This window comes from Periplaneta americana, chromosome 3 (assembly GCF_040183065.1).
Source record: "Periplaneta americana isolate PAMFEO1 chromosome 3, P.americana_PAMFEO1_priV1, whole genome shotgun sequence".
In the NCBI taxonomy this organism is placed as follows: Eukaryota; Metazoa; Arthropoda; class Insecta; order Blattodea; family Blattidae; genus Periplaneta; species Periplaneta americana.
Window position 1 is genome coordinate 22,095,776 of NC_091119.1, and position 19,007 is coordinate 22,114,782.

The following is a 19,007-nucleotide window of genomic DNA, read 5'->3' on the forward strand; positions in this document are numbered from 1 at the left end:
CTTAGTTTTACCACAGTCTAGTATATACAGTCACGAAGCTCAATATGTAATAAATATGCATCCATAGATTAGTTGCTAACTACTAGGATCGCTACTATCGCCTCATTACAGACAATGCGAAAATTGTACAGGCACAGTCTAGTGTTCCTAGCAACCTCAACAACTCAAGCTTCGTCACTGTATATACTAGACTGTGGTTTTACACAGTGCTTCTTAAATACCTAAATCTTTCTTATAGTTGCTAAGGAAACAAGTGAAAACTTTAATTGCATTTCCCTCGAAAAGTACATAATGTAATATCAACATTCAATATGTAATATATTAAAAACTATAGCACCTAGAACCATGATTTTTTTAAATGCTCAGTATTCCATCCTATTTTTCAAACCACAAAAAAGAAATCCGACTTTAGGTCCCATTTCCTGCAACTAATCAATTTTAAGGTTATGGGTCTGTGAAATTTATAATTTCTATATTTTTACACCAATTAATCTGAACCATTTATCGCATATTTCTTATAATATGGACACAAAGTTTCATTTTGATATTCCAATTAGTTTATTTATAATTAATTTTTGTTCAGCAATAAACAACCTGTTAAGAAACAGATAATGGGAAGTACATCAGGAGATTCATTGTGTGTCTGAAGACGATTCTCATAGAAGAGTCGAAATAATTGTCATCAATAGAACTCAGAAAGCGATGGTCTTAGACTCTTACGATTTGCTTTGAACGAGACACGAATCAAGCACTGCTGATAAATGATGACAAGCGAGCTAAATATGTACCTTGTCTTCCATACCTCAGTGAAAAATATGGCATTTCGCTTTACAACTGGGATGTTGCAGGCTTACTATTTGGAGCGAGGAGTTGTTTACCAAAATTTACATGTAATATCCTTAAATCCTTTCAAATTCCCTTTTATGAGGTTCAGAAGATTGTAATGGAAATTCTGAAGGCCTCTCTTCAAATTCTACACTATCATCTCTATGTTAACACGTAAATTTTTGTTTTAATGTAGACATCGAATAATTATTTTACTCGTTTCATTTCCCTTTATCTTTTATGTTTGTCAATTCCGGATCCCAGTGGTCAACCTCACTTGAGGACGGATGATTTGAAATAAATCTTAGTAGTATAAATAATGAATTATAATTGTCCCAATTTTCAAAGTTTACATATTTTTTCTTTAAATTAATATTTAATTTATTCCTGATAGATATGTGTAAAATAGTACATATGCTTTTCATATTTTTTCTATTACGTTTTGAGAAAAAAAACATATTTACCCTTTTAGTTGTTAATTTTTCAATTTTTTAAAACTTATCATATCCTCAACGCATAGCGATTTGAATACTTTCATTAGCAGAAGAAAACACTTATGCCAGTTTACTTCGCATGCGTCTATGGACCTCTGTGCAAACTTTCACTGAGATTGGAGAAAAACTGCATTCATTATAGAATTTTGAATGTTAAAAAATGTTGAAAATTAGAAAGTCGAGGAAACGAGTATCGAAGTACAGCATGTATATGATATATACTATCGATACACTTCCTTCCTATACAGGTCTACCACACACATTTTTCTTCTAGATAACAGCGCGAAATATGAACTGAATGAAAAGGAGTTAGAGCGAAGAACAAAGTCTGTCAGAATGACAGCTGAAAGGGCTGCATCTCCACGCAAGCTCTGATTCCTTTAAATTCGTCCTGAGGAGCTTTAAATTGTCATAGGGCGAAAATAAGCAAAGATTTAGAAAAGTGAAACATTATTTTATTTTTTAGAGTTAAAAACAAAATTTCCATTTTTAATGCTTTTTTTTTTCTCGTTATTTTCACCGATCCATAGCCTTAAAAGATCTATGAGAGAAAGAGATTATATAAATATTGAGAACTGTTTTAAATAAATAAAGAATTTAAAACACTGTTGCAGTAATTTTAGTTATTTACTCACCTACTTCATTATCCGACTTCCATCCAACGCCTTCCACGTACAGTACAGTACCTATCTTGTACCTTTCAACTGTTGATTATAGGCTAGAACTTGAGAACCAATGAGGAACGAGAGAGGAATAATAACATAAAAGGTACACGAGTTCGCATCCTTGTAAGTGATCTTAAAATTTCTTTGAGCTCCTAGCCTAAAAGAGTATCTGTCTCACTTCTCACTATCCCATTAAGGGCCGATTGTATAAACCATTTAATCTTAGATCAGAGGTTAAATTGATCCTCGTTCTAGCTGAACTTGGAATTTTGTGTTGCATAAAGTCTGATCTGAGATTAATTTGTCTTAAACTAAAGTCAACTTTGACTGAAGAAGTTTCTCCGATTAAGTTAGATGATCCAAGTTCAGTTATTTCTTTCCTGTTTGAAATATACGAGTGGCAGACTGTGCAAAAAGAATAACCATTATTATTAATATTAATAGATATGGTAGGTACGTTATATATATATTTCAATTTCTTGCCTTAATACACAAACATTCTCTTATTTTTTATAAGGCTTTATCGTGTTCAGCAGTATCAAATAACATAACCTATAATAATATTATGTTTATAACAACCATTATTATTAATGGATATGATAGGTAGATTATTAAATTTTCAATTAACTGTATTAATAAACGAAAATTGTCGTTTTATAAAGCTTTATTATGTTTAGCAGTATCAAACACCATAACATGATAACAATTTGGAGAACGGTCAACCTTCTTCTTATTGTCCGCCATTATTTACAGTGCACAAAACAAACCAGTGTCTCCAACAGATTGTACGGAAAGTCGCCAAAAAAAATAGTTTTAAAGTCGCTAGATTTCTCATTATCAACAAAGAAAGATTCAATTTTGTCACTATGGGGTGCTAAAAACGTCGCTAAATCCCTATTTAAGCAATATAAAAGTTAAAAGAAATTGTTGTTGAAAAAGAGTTAAAGTCGCTAAATTGGCAACACTGAACAAATCTGTACAACATGGCCCACGCATTACATACTTCACCTGTTTATGCGATGTTGCCAAATCTTTTTCACGTGAATTTAGATTGCATTTGAACCAAGGTAATTTGATCGCAGAAAAGTTTTACACAATAGAAGAAGTGTCTGAACTCGGTTCACTTTCCGATCTTCGATCAAAGTTGATCTTTAGTCAGGGAGTTTTATACAATTGGGCCTAAATGTAATGCGCTTAAAAATATTTGCATGGGAATATGCCGAAAGGTGAAATCACAGTAGTACACGTTAAGAGGGGAAGAACCAGTCAAGCGCAGAAATTAGCAAGTATTCAGGGTGTTTAAAAAATACGGGGCATAATTTCAGGTATGTATTTCCCACATGTAGACAATCAAAATAGTTCATTACAACATGTGTCCGGAAATGCTTCATTTCCGAGTTATGGCCTTCACAACATTGAAATTCACCGGAACGTTTTTCTTTCCGCAGGTCGTTGCCGTCAAAGGAGACATTAAGAGGGCACTCTGACAGTTCATTCCGAGGCGAAGGTTACGTTCAGTGTTGTGTAGGCGTTAGACTGTGCGACATGTATTCAAATCAAGAGCTGGCAGAGATACACTTCATGTACGGTAAGGCGGACGGCAATGCTGCGCTGGCTCGTCGTTTGTACCAGGAGAGGTACCCACAGCGACAATGTCCAGATCGGAAAACATTTGTACGTCTCCATTACCGTCTGTGCGAGTATGGAAAATTTAACTCTCCTGGTTTGAGAAGGGGACGACCAAGATCTACAACTCCAGAAGTACAGGAGGAGATTCTGGAGGCTGTGAACATGATTCCTATCAGCACACGAAGGGTAGCGTTGCAAGTCAATGTTCCTCATACGACTGTCTGGAGACTGTTGAAAGAGTATCAATTGTATCCTTATCATTTGCAACGTGTACAGGCCCTGTCACCAGCAGATTACCCTGCACGAGTTAGGTTCTGTCAGTGGTTCTTGCAGCAGTGTGGTGTAAATCCGAACTTTCCTGCCTTAGTATTATTTACAGATGAAGCACAGTTCACATAACAAATTTCCACAATCAGCATGTATGGGCGTATGAAAACCCACGTGCAACTGTTCCATGTCATCACCAGGTGCGGTTCTCCCTCAACATGTGGGCCGGTGTCATTGGTGATCGATTAGTTGTATCCCATGTACTTGTAAACAGACTTACGGGGCAGGCGTACACAAACTTCCTGGAAAACACCTTACCTCATGTTTTAGAAGACACTCCACTGATCAATCGTCAACACATTCACTTCTTGCATGATGGCGCTCCTGCACACTTCAGTCGTACGGTTCGCCGGTACTTGGATCGAAGGTTTCCTGATCGATGGATCGGTAGAGGTGGCCCAATTGCTTGGCCTCCACGCTCACCTGATCTGAACCCTCTCGATTTCTACTTGTGGGGCCATTTAAAATCATTGGTTTATTCGTCTCCGGTGCCTGATTTGGAATCCCTTCGGAATCGAATTGTGGCATGTTCTGAGGACATACGCAATACTCCTGGAGTTTGGGATCGTGTTCGCAGGTCAATGAGACATCGATGTGAGGTCTGTATTCAAGCAGGAGGTGGACATTTTGAACATCTTCTGTAATGACAACGACCTGCGGAAAGAAAAACGTTCCGGTGAATTTCAATGTTGTGAAGGTCATAACTCGGAAATGAAGCATTTCCGGACACATGTTGTAATGAACTATTTTGATTGTCTACATGTAGGAAATACATACCTGAAATTATGCCCCGTATTTTTAAAACACCCTGTATAGGGTGGAAGGGGACCAATGCGCCAAAATTTAAGAGGTGATACTACATGTTAATATAACAAAACTTTTATTACACATTTCCTTCGATCAAGCACTGTTAAGCAGGAGAAAAATAGTCTTTGCCCAATGTTTGCAGCGCTCTATTGCGGTAATGGCCCGAGAGAAATGGCCGGTTGCTGTACAAGCAGATAGGTAAAAATAATCTGAATAGTTAATGTCTTTTACCTTTTCTGCAATTTAAACAGTTTAGCCAGGAATTTAAATTTACTATTTCGTTTATATGACGTCATTCCATTTTCGGCCAATGAAGTGTAATGAAATTTTGAATTCAAACAAATCACAGTCATACATCGCAATAATTTCTGCAGCTCGATTTATCACTATCAATTTATCGCATAGTCGTTCTTTTGTTTAGTCAGTGTCGCCAATTGTTTTCATGTAGATCGATGAGCATGAATCCATTGTAGGGGAGAAGTGTATACAGTGAGACAGGGAGAACAGTGAGACATTTTTTATTAGATGGTAAATTTTGATGTTGAAATGTTTGTAACAGTGGAGTTGTATGTTGCATGAGTAAAGTAACAGTATTTTCATACTCGATTTGATTGTAGTTATAAAGGTGAGTGATGAAAGAATAATTCGTAATATTTCATTCTAGAAGTAAAATTTTGGCTTGTGTTTAATGAAGGTTATATTGGATATACAAATGAAATAGAAATATGAATGTTTTATTGCCTAATACTATGGTATTTGACGTTATGTTTGGCAAAGTTTCGTGTTTCTTGTTTTGATTTTGAAGTGATGTCGCCATTTTTAAACGAACTATGCGTAAAGGGAACAGTGAAACATGCCATTGAAGGGTACACTGAGACGTCTCACTGTTCCCATTTACCAATGATTGACAAAAATAAACTGTAACTATATTACATTTACCGGTAACTAACATTAAAAATGAACATAATAGTAACTAGTTTAGGAACTATAGCTTAAATTAATGGATACATTACATTTTAATGGTTTCTTAAATAAAAAATTATTCACAAAATTTAAGAAAATATTAAAAAATAATAAAGAATTAAATTAAATTCTTATAATTATAAGCTTTGTTGTCACCAAAAATTCATTTTATTTTTTTTGCAAAAGTTTGAAAAGTCATGGAAAATTCACTTTTCCAAATATTCCAGATGTTTCAATGGTTTCGAAGTCAGACATCAAAATGATTCTAAATAAGTCTACAGAACATGGCAAGATAAAGAGACAGCAAGTTTTCTTTTCTTTTGAAATAAATGTAAATCATTTGAATGTCCGTACTCAATGTTTTGATGTATATTTCTATTGCACTTTATTTTTAAAATACTTGAAATTTCACTTGCATATATATGTCTTAATATTTTGTGTCTCACTATACCCCCTACTCCCCTACTATATAAAGTTGGGAAATCCTACTTCTATATCTACATCTTCATCTTCATCTTCTAATTCCATGTCCATTGTATCTAAAGAAAACGACATCCCTTCATAACGATTGTTCACTTAATAATTAATTCATTAATCAGATTATTTGTAATTATACTACAAAATGTTTAAATTAGATTAAGATTTCAGCAGATAATGAAAACGTATTTTTGTTATAATAACAAGAGAAAAGCGCAGTACATGTAATTAACATTTTAAAACCTTTATTTCGCTTTTCTCAATTGGCATTACTGAATAACATTCAATTTCTTTATTGCAGTAATCGATATTCATCTATTTCGACTTCACAATGTCTGAATAGGTTAAGTATTCATAAATATACAATTATTAACATTTTGTGAGCTAATTTTAGGGATATATTATATATATTTTTATTTTATTCACGAAGTAGTCCTAATAAATGTCTTGTAACATTACTATAGAATAATAATTGTGGAAATCGTTAAAATAAATTTTTCAACGTTTTCGCCTTATGGCATCATCAGGCTTGAATTACAATTACAATATCTAACATTATATTGCACGTGTTACAATATTTGATATACATAGTTAGTTGTAGTTGAATATACATAAATTAAAAAAAAGAAACACATTAAAATACACTTGTAACATTAGTATTACACCATTATGTCCCCAAACAACCATATTTGGTATTACATTTGTGCTCAAAGTGTATTCTAATCAGGAAATAGCAGTAAAAGGGCCCATGATGCTACGCTTAACAGCCTGCATGACCATGTTCATAGTCATGGTGGTCATTTTGAGGAATATCTGCAGAATTATGCATGGACTTTGTAAACAAAGGTGTAAAAATAAAGTTGTAATAATCATACATATACTGTATAAACCAAAAAGTACCGGTAATTAAAAAACGAAGCGAAATTGACTGTAATATTTGCAAGGGCATTTTTGCTTACTTCTAGGTTGTTAACTTCAATTGTTGAATAAATAAAATTCAAAAGGATAAATAATCTATTAGGTTGTTTAAATACATATTTCATTATCTTTACAAAGTCTTATAACACTTTAAATATAGTTTGCTGACAATATCCGATCTTATAATAATAAATTCCTATAATGATGATGATGATGATGATGATGATGATGATTAAGTTTCGTTAAATTTGGGACAATTACTAAATGAAATCGTGTGCTGCTTATCACAGTCACCCTACCCATGTGTACTCTAGCCAGAGCAAGTTAGCAAATTCAAACATTCGTATCACATTCCAAAAGGCACGACTCATATATGTAAACAACGCCACGCCACTCGGAAATCATTCATATCATGAACTAAACAACTATTACAAACAAATCGACACATTTCAAATTATTTCTTGATGCGTGTCCATAAGCCATACATATTGAGATTGCGGACTTTCTTCCTTAGCAGAATTTTAACAGACGACATTTATATCCAATAACAAGCATAATAATCATTGCACTAAACTGGATAACAGTCAGTTATTTACTAAAGGGTCCTCATAAATTACAGATGTCGACGACGGTGAAGGTAAAGACAGAGGAGCAGCTTTAGCATTGCAAGGAATCCCGCATTTCCTACTTGTTTCACTTTGTCGATATGGTATCCTACAATATGATGTTTCGTGTTGAAACCACACAGATTGGACTCGGAGAAAGCTGTTCAAATGCTGCGAACGCCTTGTATTATTATTATTATTATTATTATTATTATTATTATTATTATTATTATTATTAGTTCGTATAGGTCAGTTTCTGTCAGATGCGTTTCCAATTCACTGCGGGCTAAAGCAAGGAGATGCACTATCATCTTTACTTTTTAACTTTGCTCTAGAGTATGCCATTAGGAAAGTCCAGGATAACAGAGAGGGCTTGGAATTGAACGGGTTACATCAGCTGCTTGTCTATGCGGATGACGTGAATATGTTAGGAGAAAATCCACAAAAGATTAGGGAAAACACGGGAATTTTACTGGAAGCAAGTAAAGAGATACATGGAAGTAAATCCCGAAAAGACAAAGTATATGATTATGTCTCGTGGCCAGAATATTGTACGAAATGGAAATATAAAAATTGGAAATTTATCTTTTGAAGAGGTGGAGAAGTTCAAATATCTTGGAGCAACAGTAACAAATATAAATGATACTCGGGAGGAAATTAAACGCAGAATAAATATGGGAAATGCCTGTTATTATTCGGTTGAGAAGCTTTTATCATCCAGTCTGCTGTGAAAAAATCTGAAAGTTAATATTTATAAAACAGTTATATTACCGGTTGTTCTATATGGTTGTGAAACTTGGACTCTCACTTTGAGAGGGGAACATAGGTTAAGGGTGTTTGAGAATAAGGTGCTTAGGAAAATATTTGGGGCTAAGAGGGATGAAGTTACAGGAGAATGGAGAAAGTTACACAACACAGAACTGCACGCATTGTGTTCTTCACCTGACATAATTAGAAACATTAAATCCAGACGTTTGAGATGAGCAGGGCATGTAGCACGTATGGGCGAATCCAGAAATGCATATAGAGTGTTAGTTGGGAGGCCGGAGGGAAAAAGACCTTTTGGAAGGTCGAGACGTAGATGGGAGGATAATATTAAAATGGATTTGAGGGAGGTGGGATATGATGATAGAGAATGGATTAATCTTGCTCAGGATAGGGACCAATGGCGGGCTTATGTGAGGGCGGCAATGAACCTCCGGGTTCCTTAAAAGCTAGTAAGTAAGTAAGTAAGTATGATTATTATTATTATTATTATTATTATTATTATTATTATTATTATTATTATTATTATTATTATCGTGAAAAATACTTAAAATGTGAGAGAAAAGAATAATGACAAGATGAACATGCTGCACTATGGAATAATGCCAACCATATTTTATTCAAATCTTTACTAATAGAAACTACAGTTATTTAGGCATATTTAAGTACTGTAAAATGCAGGATATAACTGCAAACAATGAGCAATAGATTGAATTTTATATTGCATTTATTATAAATTTTATTAACCACAGATTACTAATCATTGTTCCGACAGACTACCAGGGGCGGCCCGTCCTTACGTGCTACAGTGCTACAGCACAAAGATAATTTTTGCTCAAATAATGTATTTGCAATATCACCACAGTATCTGATCTGCCATTTGACAATTTCCCGTGGTTATGTTCATGACGCGTTATAGAGTGTTTAGTCTTCGCTCTTCGCTCTTTGGTGCCTCAGGGGGTACGTTGTGCTACTCAAAACTCTACATGAGAATGTAGACAATTAATGCGCATGTGCGAAGCTGAAATCACTGCCCTGATTGGCTATTTTTACGCGGGGAAGTGCTGTAGTCAGCTTCAGCACAACACAGCTTGGAGATTGATAAAGTAAAGCGTAATGAAAGAATGCTTGTTTGTGGAAGAACTCGGAACTATGTACAATGTATTTTTTTTTCAATGACTTTTTTCATAAGTACCAGGTCGAATTTGACCCTTTCCTTTTGAAAGAATTGTAGGAGATCATATGATAAGTTATAACCTAAAATATTTCAAGGCAACGTTATCTACCAATGGTAGAGTGAGCAAATTGATACGGTCATGTATGAGAAACCGGTATATGTTTACTTATTAGTGGATTTGGATGGTTGTGGAGGGATGCTAGAAATTTTGTACGAAGAGTTTTGATATAATCTGAAAAGTATAGTATCCCAAGATCATCATACAATTGGCTATTTCGGATGAGATAGTCCGCTCCAGTGATGGTTCTACAGATGGCTCGTTGAAGTCCGTCTAGTCGTTTAAGATGTCGTGTATGTGCTTGAGCCCATATTTCACAGCAGTATGTCATGTAGGATCGAATTAATACTTTGTACAGCATTGTTTTGATATTTAAAGACGTATAACTCTTGAAAAATGAGTAGAGAAGCATATATCTTTACAATGTATTTGGTAATTCAAGTGTCCGACTGCTGCTGCCGTCTACCTGTTTTTTTGAGGTTCCTCCTGAATCAGTCGGCAAGAGACGGAAAATGGAATCCCAGAAAATTGGTGCCAAGGAAGTATATGACCGTATAATTCAGGAAACTGCTTATCGTTTCCAGTCTTTAAGCTACCTAGACGCAACAAAATTGTTAAACAGCAAATTTTTTGACAATTTTTTGCATAATTTTCCTGAACGCGAACCTGAAGTTGCTGTCAACTGCTATATTGTACTGAACAAAAGAGTGTTAAAGACACAACTTTGAGTTCTATACGGAAGACCAGACTTCCGGAATATAGATGGAGCTGTTCAATTGTTACAATACATAGTCTCCAACAATTCACAGGATCCATTCTGTGAAGTAACTAAGTTGTTAAATATTTTGGTTACAAAACCAATGACTACTGCTGAACCATAAATAAGTTTTTCTTGCTTAAAACGCATAAAAACGTTTTTAAGGAACACTATCAATAGAAAATAGTATGATGTCCAAGATGGAGGGGTTCAACACCAGGGTAAATGACAAGTTCTACAGTAGGAAGGAACGTCGTATGGATTTCATGTTTCGTCACTAGGCGAGTCTCAAATTAAGATAAATACCTATAAGTGTATACAGTAGGCCAATAAAGAGATTGTAGCACACTCATTATTTTGACCACCAGCCGCTACTGCAGACTACTCAAGTTGGCAACATTGCTAGTTTAAGGTATTTCTGTTTGCGCGTGACGTATGCCAGTATTAGTATCTTCATCAGCCCACATGAAAATGGCGTTGCTGTGATGATTGTTGAAAATTATTTAATTTTTAATAAGATATTAATGCGGCGTAGTCCGATAAACGAGTGTTCAGTAATAAAATGACGCAGTGTAATGTGTAAAAAAAATTGTGACATCAGCAAATATGAGCAAATGATTATAAAATCAAAATCCTGAATATGAAGCAGGAATGTGAATCTTCACGGCCTACTGAAGAGGATCATAAACAATTTGCATATATGCCACAGTTTTTTTGTATAAATATCAAGTTATTTTCTAGTCATTGCTGAAGAGCCACTGTTCAAAGAAAAGGTTGTTAGGCTCGTTACACATTTGAGGCGCTGACATAGGAAAGGTAGTAACTGCCAAAAACAAAATTTTTCAGGGGTAGCAAAAAACAAATTTATGAACACTTTCTCACTTACATTATTACAGAAACTGCTTTAAATGAAAGGCATACATTCATGTTTGTGTTACATGTGAAATTTGAAAAGTCTGGCACAGATTTATCTGTGAAATCCTATTTTATGAAAATACAACATTGAAATTACTCCTTAGCCAAACTGAGAATTAACGTTATTTATACATTATGCACAAATTTTTCGGTAAAATGCATGATACTTTTCATCGAGGAAGTCTAACATAGGTAACAAGTCTCTCTTTTTGGCATCAGGGACGACTGGTCTTCTTTCAAGGCGTTGCAAGCACTGCAAGTTAGTGATTGACGTTAACGACTGTCCTTTCTTAACAATCCTGTGCTCTGTCCACATTTCAAGGTCATTAAATGACTGTCTTGTTTTTATTAGAGGAAAATCAGCTCTTGAGAGTCTAATCCAGTTGAGGGTGCTGATTTTGATAGGAGTTGTATTCAAAAACTTGTCACATTCTGCACAAAAGTAGAAGAAATCCTCATCCTTCATCATTATTACATTATTAGCCCTTACCTCTTCTGGAACCATGGTCTTGCATCTTCTTTTTTCTATGATGCCAAATTCCCTATCACATGGCATGTAGGAATGTTCTGAAACCAGGAATTTTAAGTCCACTGAATCAAAATGTTTCTTGGCAATAATGTAAATCAGGACCATTAGAATCATCCGATTCTTATTCTGCCCTGCACAGTTATCAGCCCATATTTGTCTAGACATACTCTGATGTTGTAAAAACCTTCTCCGCGCCAACAGCTGTGCACATACAACTTACAACATCTAGTGACTACGTTTCCAACTTCGTTTCATTACATACGGACATACTATCTTCTCTGTGCCATTGACATGGCCATTTACTACCTTCTCAATGAAAAACCTAAAAATTCGAATTTTTGGCAGTTACGACCTTTCCCATGTCAATGCCTCATTTGAAGAGATCTCGCTAGCGAGAAAGAGGCGAGGAGCCTTCCTCCACACACTTGGCGAGTTCTCGCTATCACATATCACACCTCGCTATGATAGTCTATGCACTGCCTTCATGCAGAGAGAATTTTCTGATTGTAGTAATCACTCGTTGGGGGAAATATCACAGGTTATGTATTTACGTATATTGTCGTACTTAAATATATAACCTACTTTACAAATTATGTACGAACGCTACTATGTTGAATCTGAATCTTCAGACGATGAGGAAATGGAGTTGTATGAACATATTTTGTTAATGAAAAGAAGAAGTAGGCCTAAAATTAAAGACAGAAATATCTGGAAATCACATTGTATCTTACGAAAATAAGGGCGAGTTTTGGACACTGCTTTCGATTTGAATGATGATACGTTTAGGCGTTATTTCAGGTTGAATAGACCTCAGTTTTTTCCATTCATAATATGATAGAGGTTTCTTTGCTATGTTCTGATTATAATATGTAAACTGTTAAGACGTGTAAGTAGGCCTACATTATTTCAGATGTTATAATTAATAGGCTACTATTAAATCTCATAAAAATAAAATATAGTCCTATTTATTTTCAGATCGTCTTATATTTGTCTCCAGATTTCTTCTTTAAGTTTCGTGTTTTTATAGTTTTCATCCCGTGTATCATATAAATAGGCCTACGGGTGACATCGTACAAGTTCGATAAGTTTCTGAGTGCAATTATCAGACATCTTTCTTCATTTTCAATAAAAACAATACTACTCATCGCCACCTGTGATATCTTTTTCTACATTCAATCTTCATAAAGAGTATAAATGTCAAACATCTTTGATAGTGTGTCAAGAAAATTCGCTGAGCTATCGATTTCAACGAGAAACTCGCTCGAGGTTTTCGCCTCGAACGAGAATCTCTTCCAGTGTGTGGATGTCAATCTTTTAATTTTCTCGCAACACATTTCTCACTAGCGAAATCTCTTCGAGTATGTAACGGCCCTTATGAATGGGAATAATTGTAGTAAGAAATGCAAACGTGTTAAAATGATTAATCATATGGCTTAGAATAACGTGCTCTTCTTTAAGTAAAGATAATTTCAAATAGTGAACAAACTACATTGCTAAGATTCAGAACGGGATACCTCAAGTCAATGTATAAATCATTAATGAACTAAAAACTGTCTCTATCTGCACTGAAGGCTGTAATTTCGGCTGTTAATTTAGTCAGAGTATGTAATCAAACATAGCAATTTGATATTTTATGGAATTGTAAAGTTTTTTATGCTTGACCATGCCGAAATGTAGTAATTATACACCTGGTAGCAGACCTTTAATGCATATCATTAAATTACACCTACTCATTAAAGGTCAGTTCTTTCAGCCAATAACGACTCAGGTTACAACTGTTCAGCCAATGACAAGTCAGCTTTCTACTGTTATAAAACCGCAAGTATCGATTATTCTCGGATATGCAATCGAAAGAGAATTAGCGATAAGTCACGGCGGCTGGAAATCCAATACTGTCGCAGAAGGTTATGTTCTGTTACTATAATAATTAGCGTTAATTGTAAATAATATTCAAATAAATTCAATTTATCATCTCGTTTTTCAATGTCTATTTTAATTTCAATGTTATCTATGTAGGTTCTTATGGCTTAGCAAGGTCAATGTGAACATCTGTTCCTCGGAAAAAATCAATACTTTCGCGTCTGCGCACATCTCACAACATACGGGACATTGGTCAAGGTCAGATACAAAGAAAATTAATAATATCAAGTTAGAAATATGGTCGAGCATAAAAAGTCGTATTAAACTCGACTATAATGGTAATTAAGAAGCTCGTATGAAAATTATGAAACTCGCTTGCGCTCGTTTCATAAATATCCATACTCGCTTCTTAATTACCTTCATTATAGGCTCGTTGCTTAATGTACTATATTAATCTCTTCCGTTAAAGTTAATAGGGAATGCTATGAATTGCATATATTTTATTAAATTAAATCAATGTTGTGTGTGTTAAGGCGCAATATTTCTTGTAATACATTGTTTTAGTGAATGTTACAACTTGATAGAAAAGTATTCATATGTGGAATTGACAAGTATAGCTTGATTCAAGGATTTCGGCCCCTGCATAAGTAAGTAGATAGGAGCGAGTTACTCATCACCAAAGCTCGGAACTTGGGGACTTGTGTGTCGTGTGCATGAGTAAGGTTACAGGTACAACGTACACAAAGCTCACCCTGCAAATGCTCAGGGACAGTCGTGTGTACTAAGAAAGTGGCCACAACTAATGACAGGAAGACGGACGAAGAAACTGTGTCGTGTCGAAGCCAATGACATTCAGATAATTAGAGGTAAACGGTCTGTTTGAAAATAAGAAAATACGTATTATTCGAATGGGTATTGTATACGTTTGAAAATATATTTCTTAAAATTTAGGTACAGAATTTCGTGGAGGAATTCTGAGGAGATATATTATTTTCTTCGAATGGAGAGTTTATATTTTGTAACTTGTGTCAAACACAAACTAGAGATTGGAAACGGGCATTCATTGAAATACATTGCAGTCCCTTAAATCGGTGGAAAATTTGTCCATAGCCATGGATCAAGTCGTAGTGGAACCTTCCCTAGTAGTGACATAGAAATTGAAAACTATTTTCGAGACAAATTTAGGATACTTATCTTTCTCAGATATGAGATCAGCTAGTAACTACTGAAAATCGAACTGGAAACAGTGACAGTGAAAACATTCAATACTTTATTTCGGCCTAAGACTTTATGATACAATTACAAACCATTTTCCAAATTTGAAATTTTTTAAAATTGAAGCTTTTAAAAAATAAATTTGTAAAATTATCCACGATATAATAGAATATTAACAAATGTATTTTTTTACCTTTTATTTCTGTCTACTATATTCTTGTTTTTATTGAATATCACTGGCTTCTGTCGGATTGTCAATTTATATTAAATGTGTATTTTTCTCTCTTTTTCTCTTTCTTCTTTCTTCTTGCTCTTGTGTTGTACTTATTGGTTTGAATTAAGTTACTTACTGTATTTAGTAAAGTGTCCTTGTAAATTTTATGTTATATTATTGACTAAGACCACACCATACACGAGCCTGGCTCTTACGGTAGTGGCTAGAAACATTTTTGTTTTATAAATGTAATTCGTATTCAGTAGGTAGCTAGTTAAAATAAATAAAATAAAAAAAATTAATTTTGCTCCCGTCACTTCATGTGACGTGGAAATAAGTTTCTTTCGTTTCAAATCATGTTTAACTAACAGACGAAGAAGGTATGGGTTCGAAAAATATTCGAATGTACGGTACGTAGTCATACACTGTAATAAGATATACAGAGCAGAACTGTAAATTTGATATATTTTGCATGTTTATTTATATGTATGCTATAAAATTACTTGTTTCAACCTACCATGATATTATCATTATGTTGTTCCAGCCAGGAACCACTTTTATAGCAGACCTTACAGTACCTCTGTGCTGGAAGCGGGAGTTTGTTGACATTGAAGTTCGGTCGCTTAGCACGTTCAAAGACACAAGTCCCCAAGTTCCGAGCTTTGCTCATCACAACTGGCGGGCTGGGTCACAGAGGTCAGGCTGTGCAGTCATAACACCTAACACTTCCTTCTTATCACGTTGCGATACACTCCGTCTTGAAAAACAATATTTTCCCACACGTCCCGTTACTAGCCTCTACGTCTGTTGACTAAACAATGTCATGATGACTTATATTTTTTTGACATGAGTGTCCCTCAGCTACGAGCATAGATATTATTTTCATTCTTCCTCTTCCCTCTTCCCCTCCTATGCACATTTGTGATTAAATTCCTTTCTTATGACGTAACACACAGCTCGCTCACTAGCCAAACAACCAAGGACAGGGGCCATTAACGCTGACTCGAGCTGTAAGTTACAATATGGTTCCGAAAAGTGTTGCCGCTATAATAAGAGTTAAAACAGTTCTATTTTTTTTCGGCAACAGTTACAGTTTTTGAAGAATTGTAATATTAGCGGCAGTAGTAGAAGTACAGGTAGTAGTAGCCATAATGGTAATATTCTGAATTGAATAAATTAAATAAGAGAAAGACTAAAAATAAAATTGTACAGAAAACTGGACTTCTTCCAAAAAACTCAACACAAAATAACATGAACTACAAGTGATTAAACAACAGTATCTTTGATGAGAATTGTATACTTACTTACTTACACATGGCTTTTAAGGAACCCGCAGGTTCATTGCCGCTCTCACATAAGCCCGCCATCGATCCCTATCCTGTGCAAGATTAATCCAGTCTCTACCATCATATCCCACCTCCGTCATATCCATCTTATTATTATCATCTCATCTACGTCTCGGCCTCCCCAAAGGTCTTTTTCCCTCCGCTCTCCCAACTAACACTCTATATGCATTTCTGGATTCACCCATACGTGCTACATGCCCTGCCCATCTCAAACGTCTGGATTTAATGTTCCTAATTATGTCAGGTGAGAATACAATGCGTGCAGTTCTGTGTTGTGTAACTTTCTCCATTCTCCTGTAACTTCATCCCGCTTAGCCCTAAATATTGTCCTAAGAACCTTATTCTCAAACACCCTTAATCTCTTTTTCTCTCTCAAAGTGAGAGTCCAAGTTTCACAACCATACAGAGCAACCGGTAATATAACGGTTTTTTAAATTCTAACTTTCAGATCTTTTGACAGCAGACTAGATGACAAAAGCTTCGCAACCGAATAATAACAGGCATTTCCCATATTTATTCTGCGTTTAATTTCCTCCCTAGTGTCATTTATATTTGTTACTGTTATTCCAAGATATTTGAATTTTTTCACCTCTTCGAAGAATAAATCTCCAATTTTTATGTTTCCATTTCATACAATATTCTGGTCACGAGACATAATCATATACTTTATCTTTTCGGTCTTTACTTCCAAACTAATCGCTTTACTTGCTTCAAGTAAAATTTCAGTGTTTTCCCTAATCGTTTGTGGATTTTGTCCTAACATATTCACTTCATCCGCATAGACAAGCAGCTGATGTAACCCGTTCAATTCCAAACCCTGTCTGTTATCCTGAACTTTCCTAATGGCATATTCTAGATCGAAGTTAAGAAGTAAAGGTGGTAGTGCATCTCCTTGCTTTAGCCCACAGTGAATTGGAAAAGCATCAGATAGAAAATGGCCTATACGGACTCTGCTGTAAGTTTCATTGAGACACATTTTAATTAATCGAACTAGTTTCTTGGGAATACCAAATTCAATAAGAGTATATAAAACTTCTCTCTTAACCGAGTCATATGCCTTTTTGAAATCTATAACTGACTGAAATTTGGATACATTCACTTAAGAGAAAGCCAACCATGAATTTATACTACCCATCCCATCTGCCCAGATAAGAGACTGTTTTGACGAAGTCTATTTGCCAAGTGCGTGCCAGATAAGAACTTCGCTGCTTCCTTGTATTATAATGAATTAGATATCGGCTATAATGCGTAAAAGGGGGGAAAGGGGAGTGAAGGAAAACTGGCTGAGATAACGGGAAGTTACAGTATACTATTTGCGAGAGATGCACACCCATTGGTGAGTAACCCATGATACACAAAGGATTTCCGTCTGGAGTTACAACTCTGTGGTTTCAGTTGAAGCACGCCATTCTCTGCCTGCGGGTTAGTTTTGTATGTAGTACGCTGAAACTTATAATGTCGGTGAAACAAGGGCATTTTTAAATTGGCGTACAGACACAGAATTTTGTTTACTGAAAAGTGATAGGAGTGATATTGTAATGAATGTATTGCGGAAGGTAAGAAATACTTTTTTTTTTTTCATTTGATTAGGGTTTCCCTTATTTATCGGGCGTCATTCTGCAGATATAGTGAACCAGCTGATGTCCAAATTTTGTGTGGTCGTCCGGGAGTATTCTCCCTGATAGTAATATATATATATATATATATGTAACTTGGTAGAGATAAGGCCATCAGGCCTTCTTTTCTCTTTACCAGGGGATTACAACTACAATACTAAGAATACAATTAAAATTATAATTACAATTAATATTAAATTTACAAATGCAATAAAAATCAAAATACTACAAGATTAACTGATTAATAAAGGCCAGACAGTTTATTGTAAAAGTTAAGAACAAAGAAAGAATTATTTTTACTTAAGTAAAAATTAAACCTAGATTAAAATTATATATTGATGAAATTTTGGACTCTCACTTTGAGAGAGGAACATAGGTTAAGGGTGTTTAAGAATAAGGTGCTTAGGAAAATATTTGGGGCTAAGAGGGATGAAATTACAGGAGAATGGAGAAAGTTACACAACACAGAACTGCACGCATTGTATTCTTCATCTGACATAATTAGGAACATTAAATCCAGACGTTTGAGATGGGCGGGGCATGTAGCACGTATGGGCGAATCCAGAAATGCATTTAATAATAATAATAATAATAATAATAATAATAATAATAATAATAATAATAATAATAATAATCCATGTATTGTGGGTCCTTATCACCACGGCATGGCGCGTCCTCAGGTTGCGGATAGAGGAGACGGCCTCCAGATATGGAGGGTAGCTGCGAATATATTGAATAAGCAGTCGTGGACAGCCGATAAGGGGTGGTCCTCCAGCTTGGGGGTTGGGCGAAGGGCTAACAACCCATCACCGTAAAAAAACAGCTTGTTACGTATCCCTATAATA

At 35.1% G+C, this 19,007-nt stretch overlaps 1 protein-coding gene across 3 annotated transcripts in view; it reads left to right on the top strand.

Moving 5' to 3' along the window:
• The window catches only part of LOC138695845 (E3 ubiquitin-protein ligase SIAH1-like), a 67,300-nt gene that overhangs the window by 21,523 nt on the left and 26,770 nt on the right, over positions 1-19,007 (top strand). The window contains exon 1 of one of the 3 annotated variants that reach the window (XM_069820125.1): positions 17,866-17,968. The exons of 1 other annotated variant lie outside the window; for it this stretch is intronic. In XM_069820125.1, coding sequence (XP_069676226.1) covers positions 17,894-17,968 — 75 coding nt within the window. In that variant the 5' untranslated portion in view covers positions 17,866-17,893. Of the gene's footprint in view, positions 1-17,865; positions 18,103-19,007 lie in introns of those variants that run through there. One more of the 3 variants, XM_069820128.1, reaches the window with a different exon arrangement.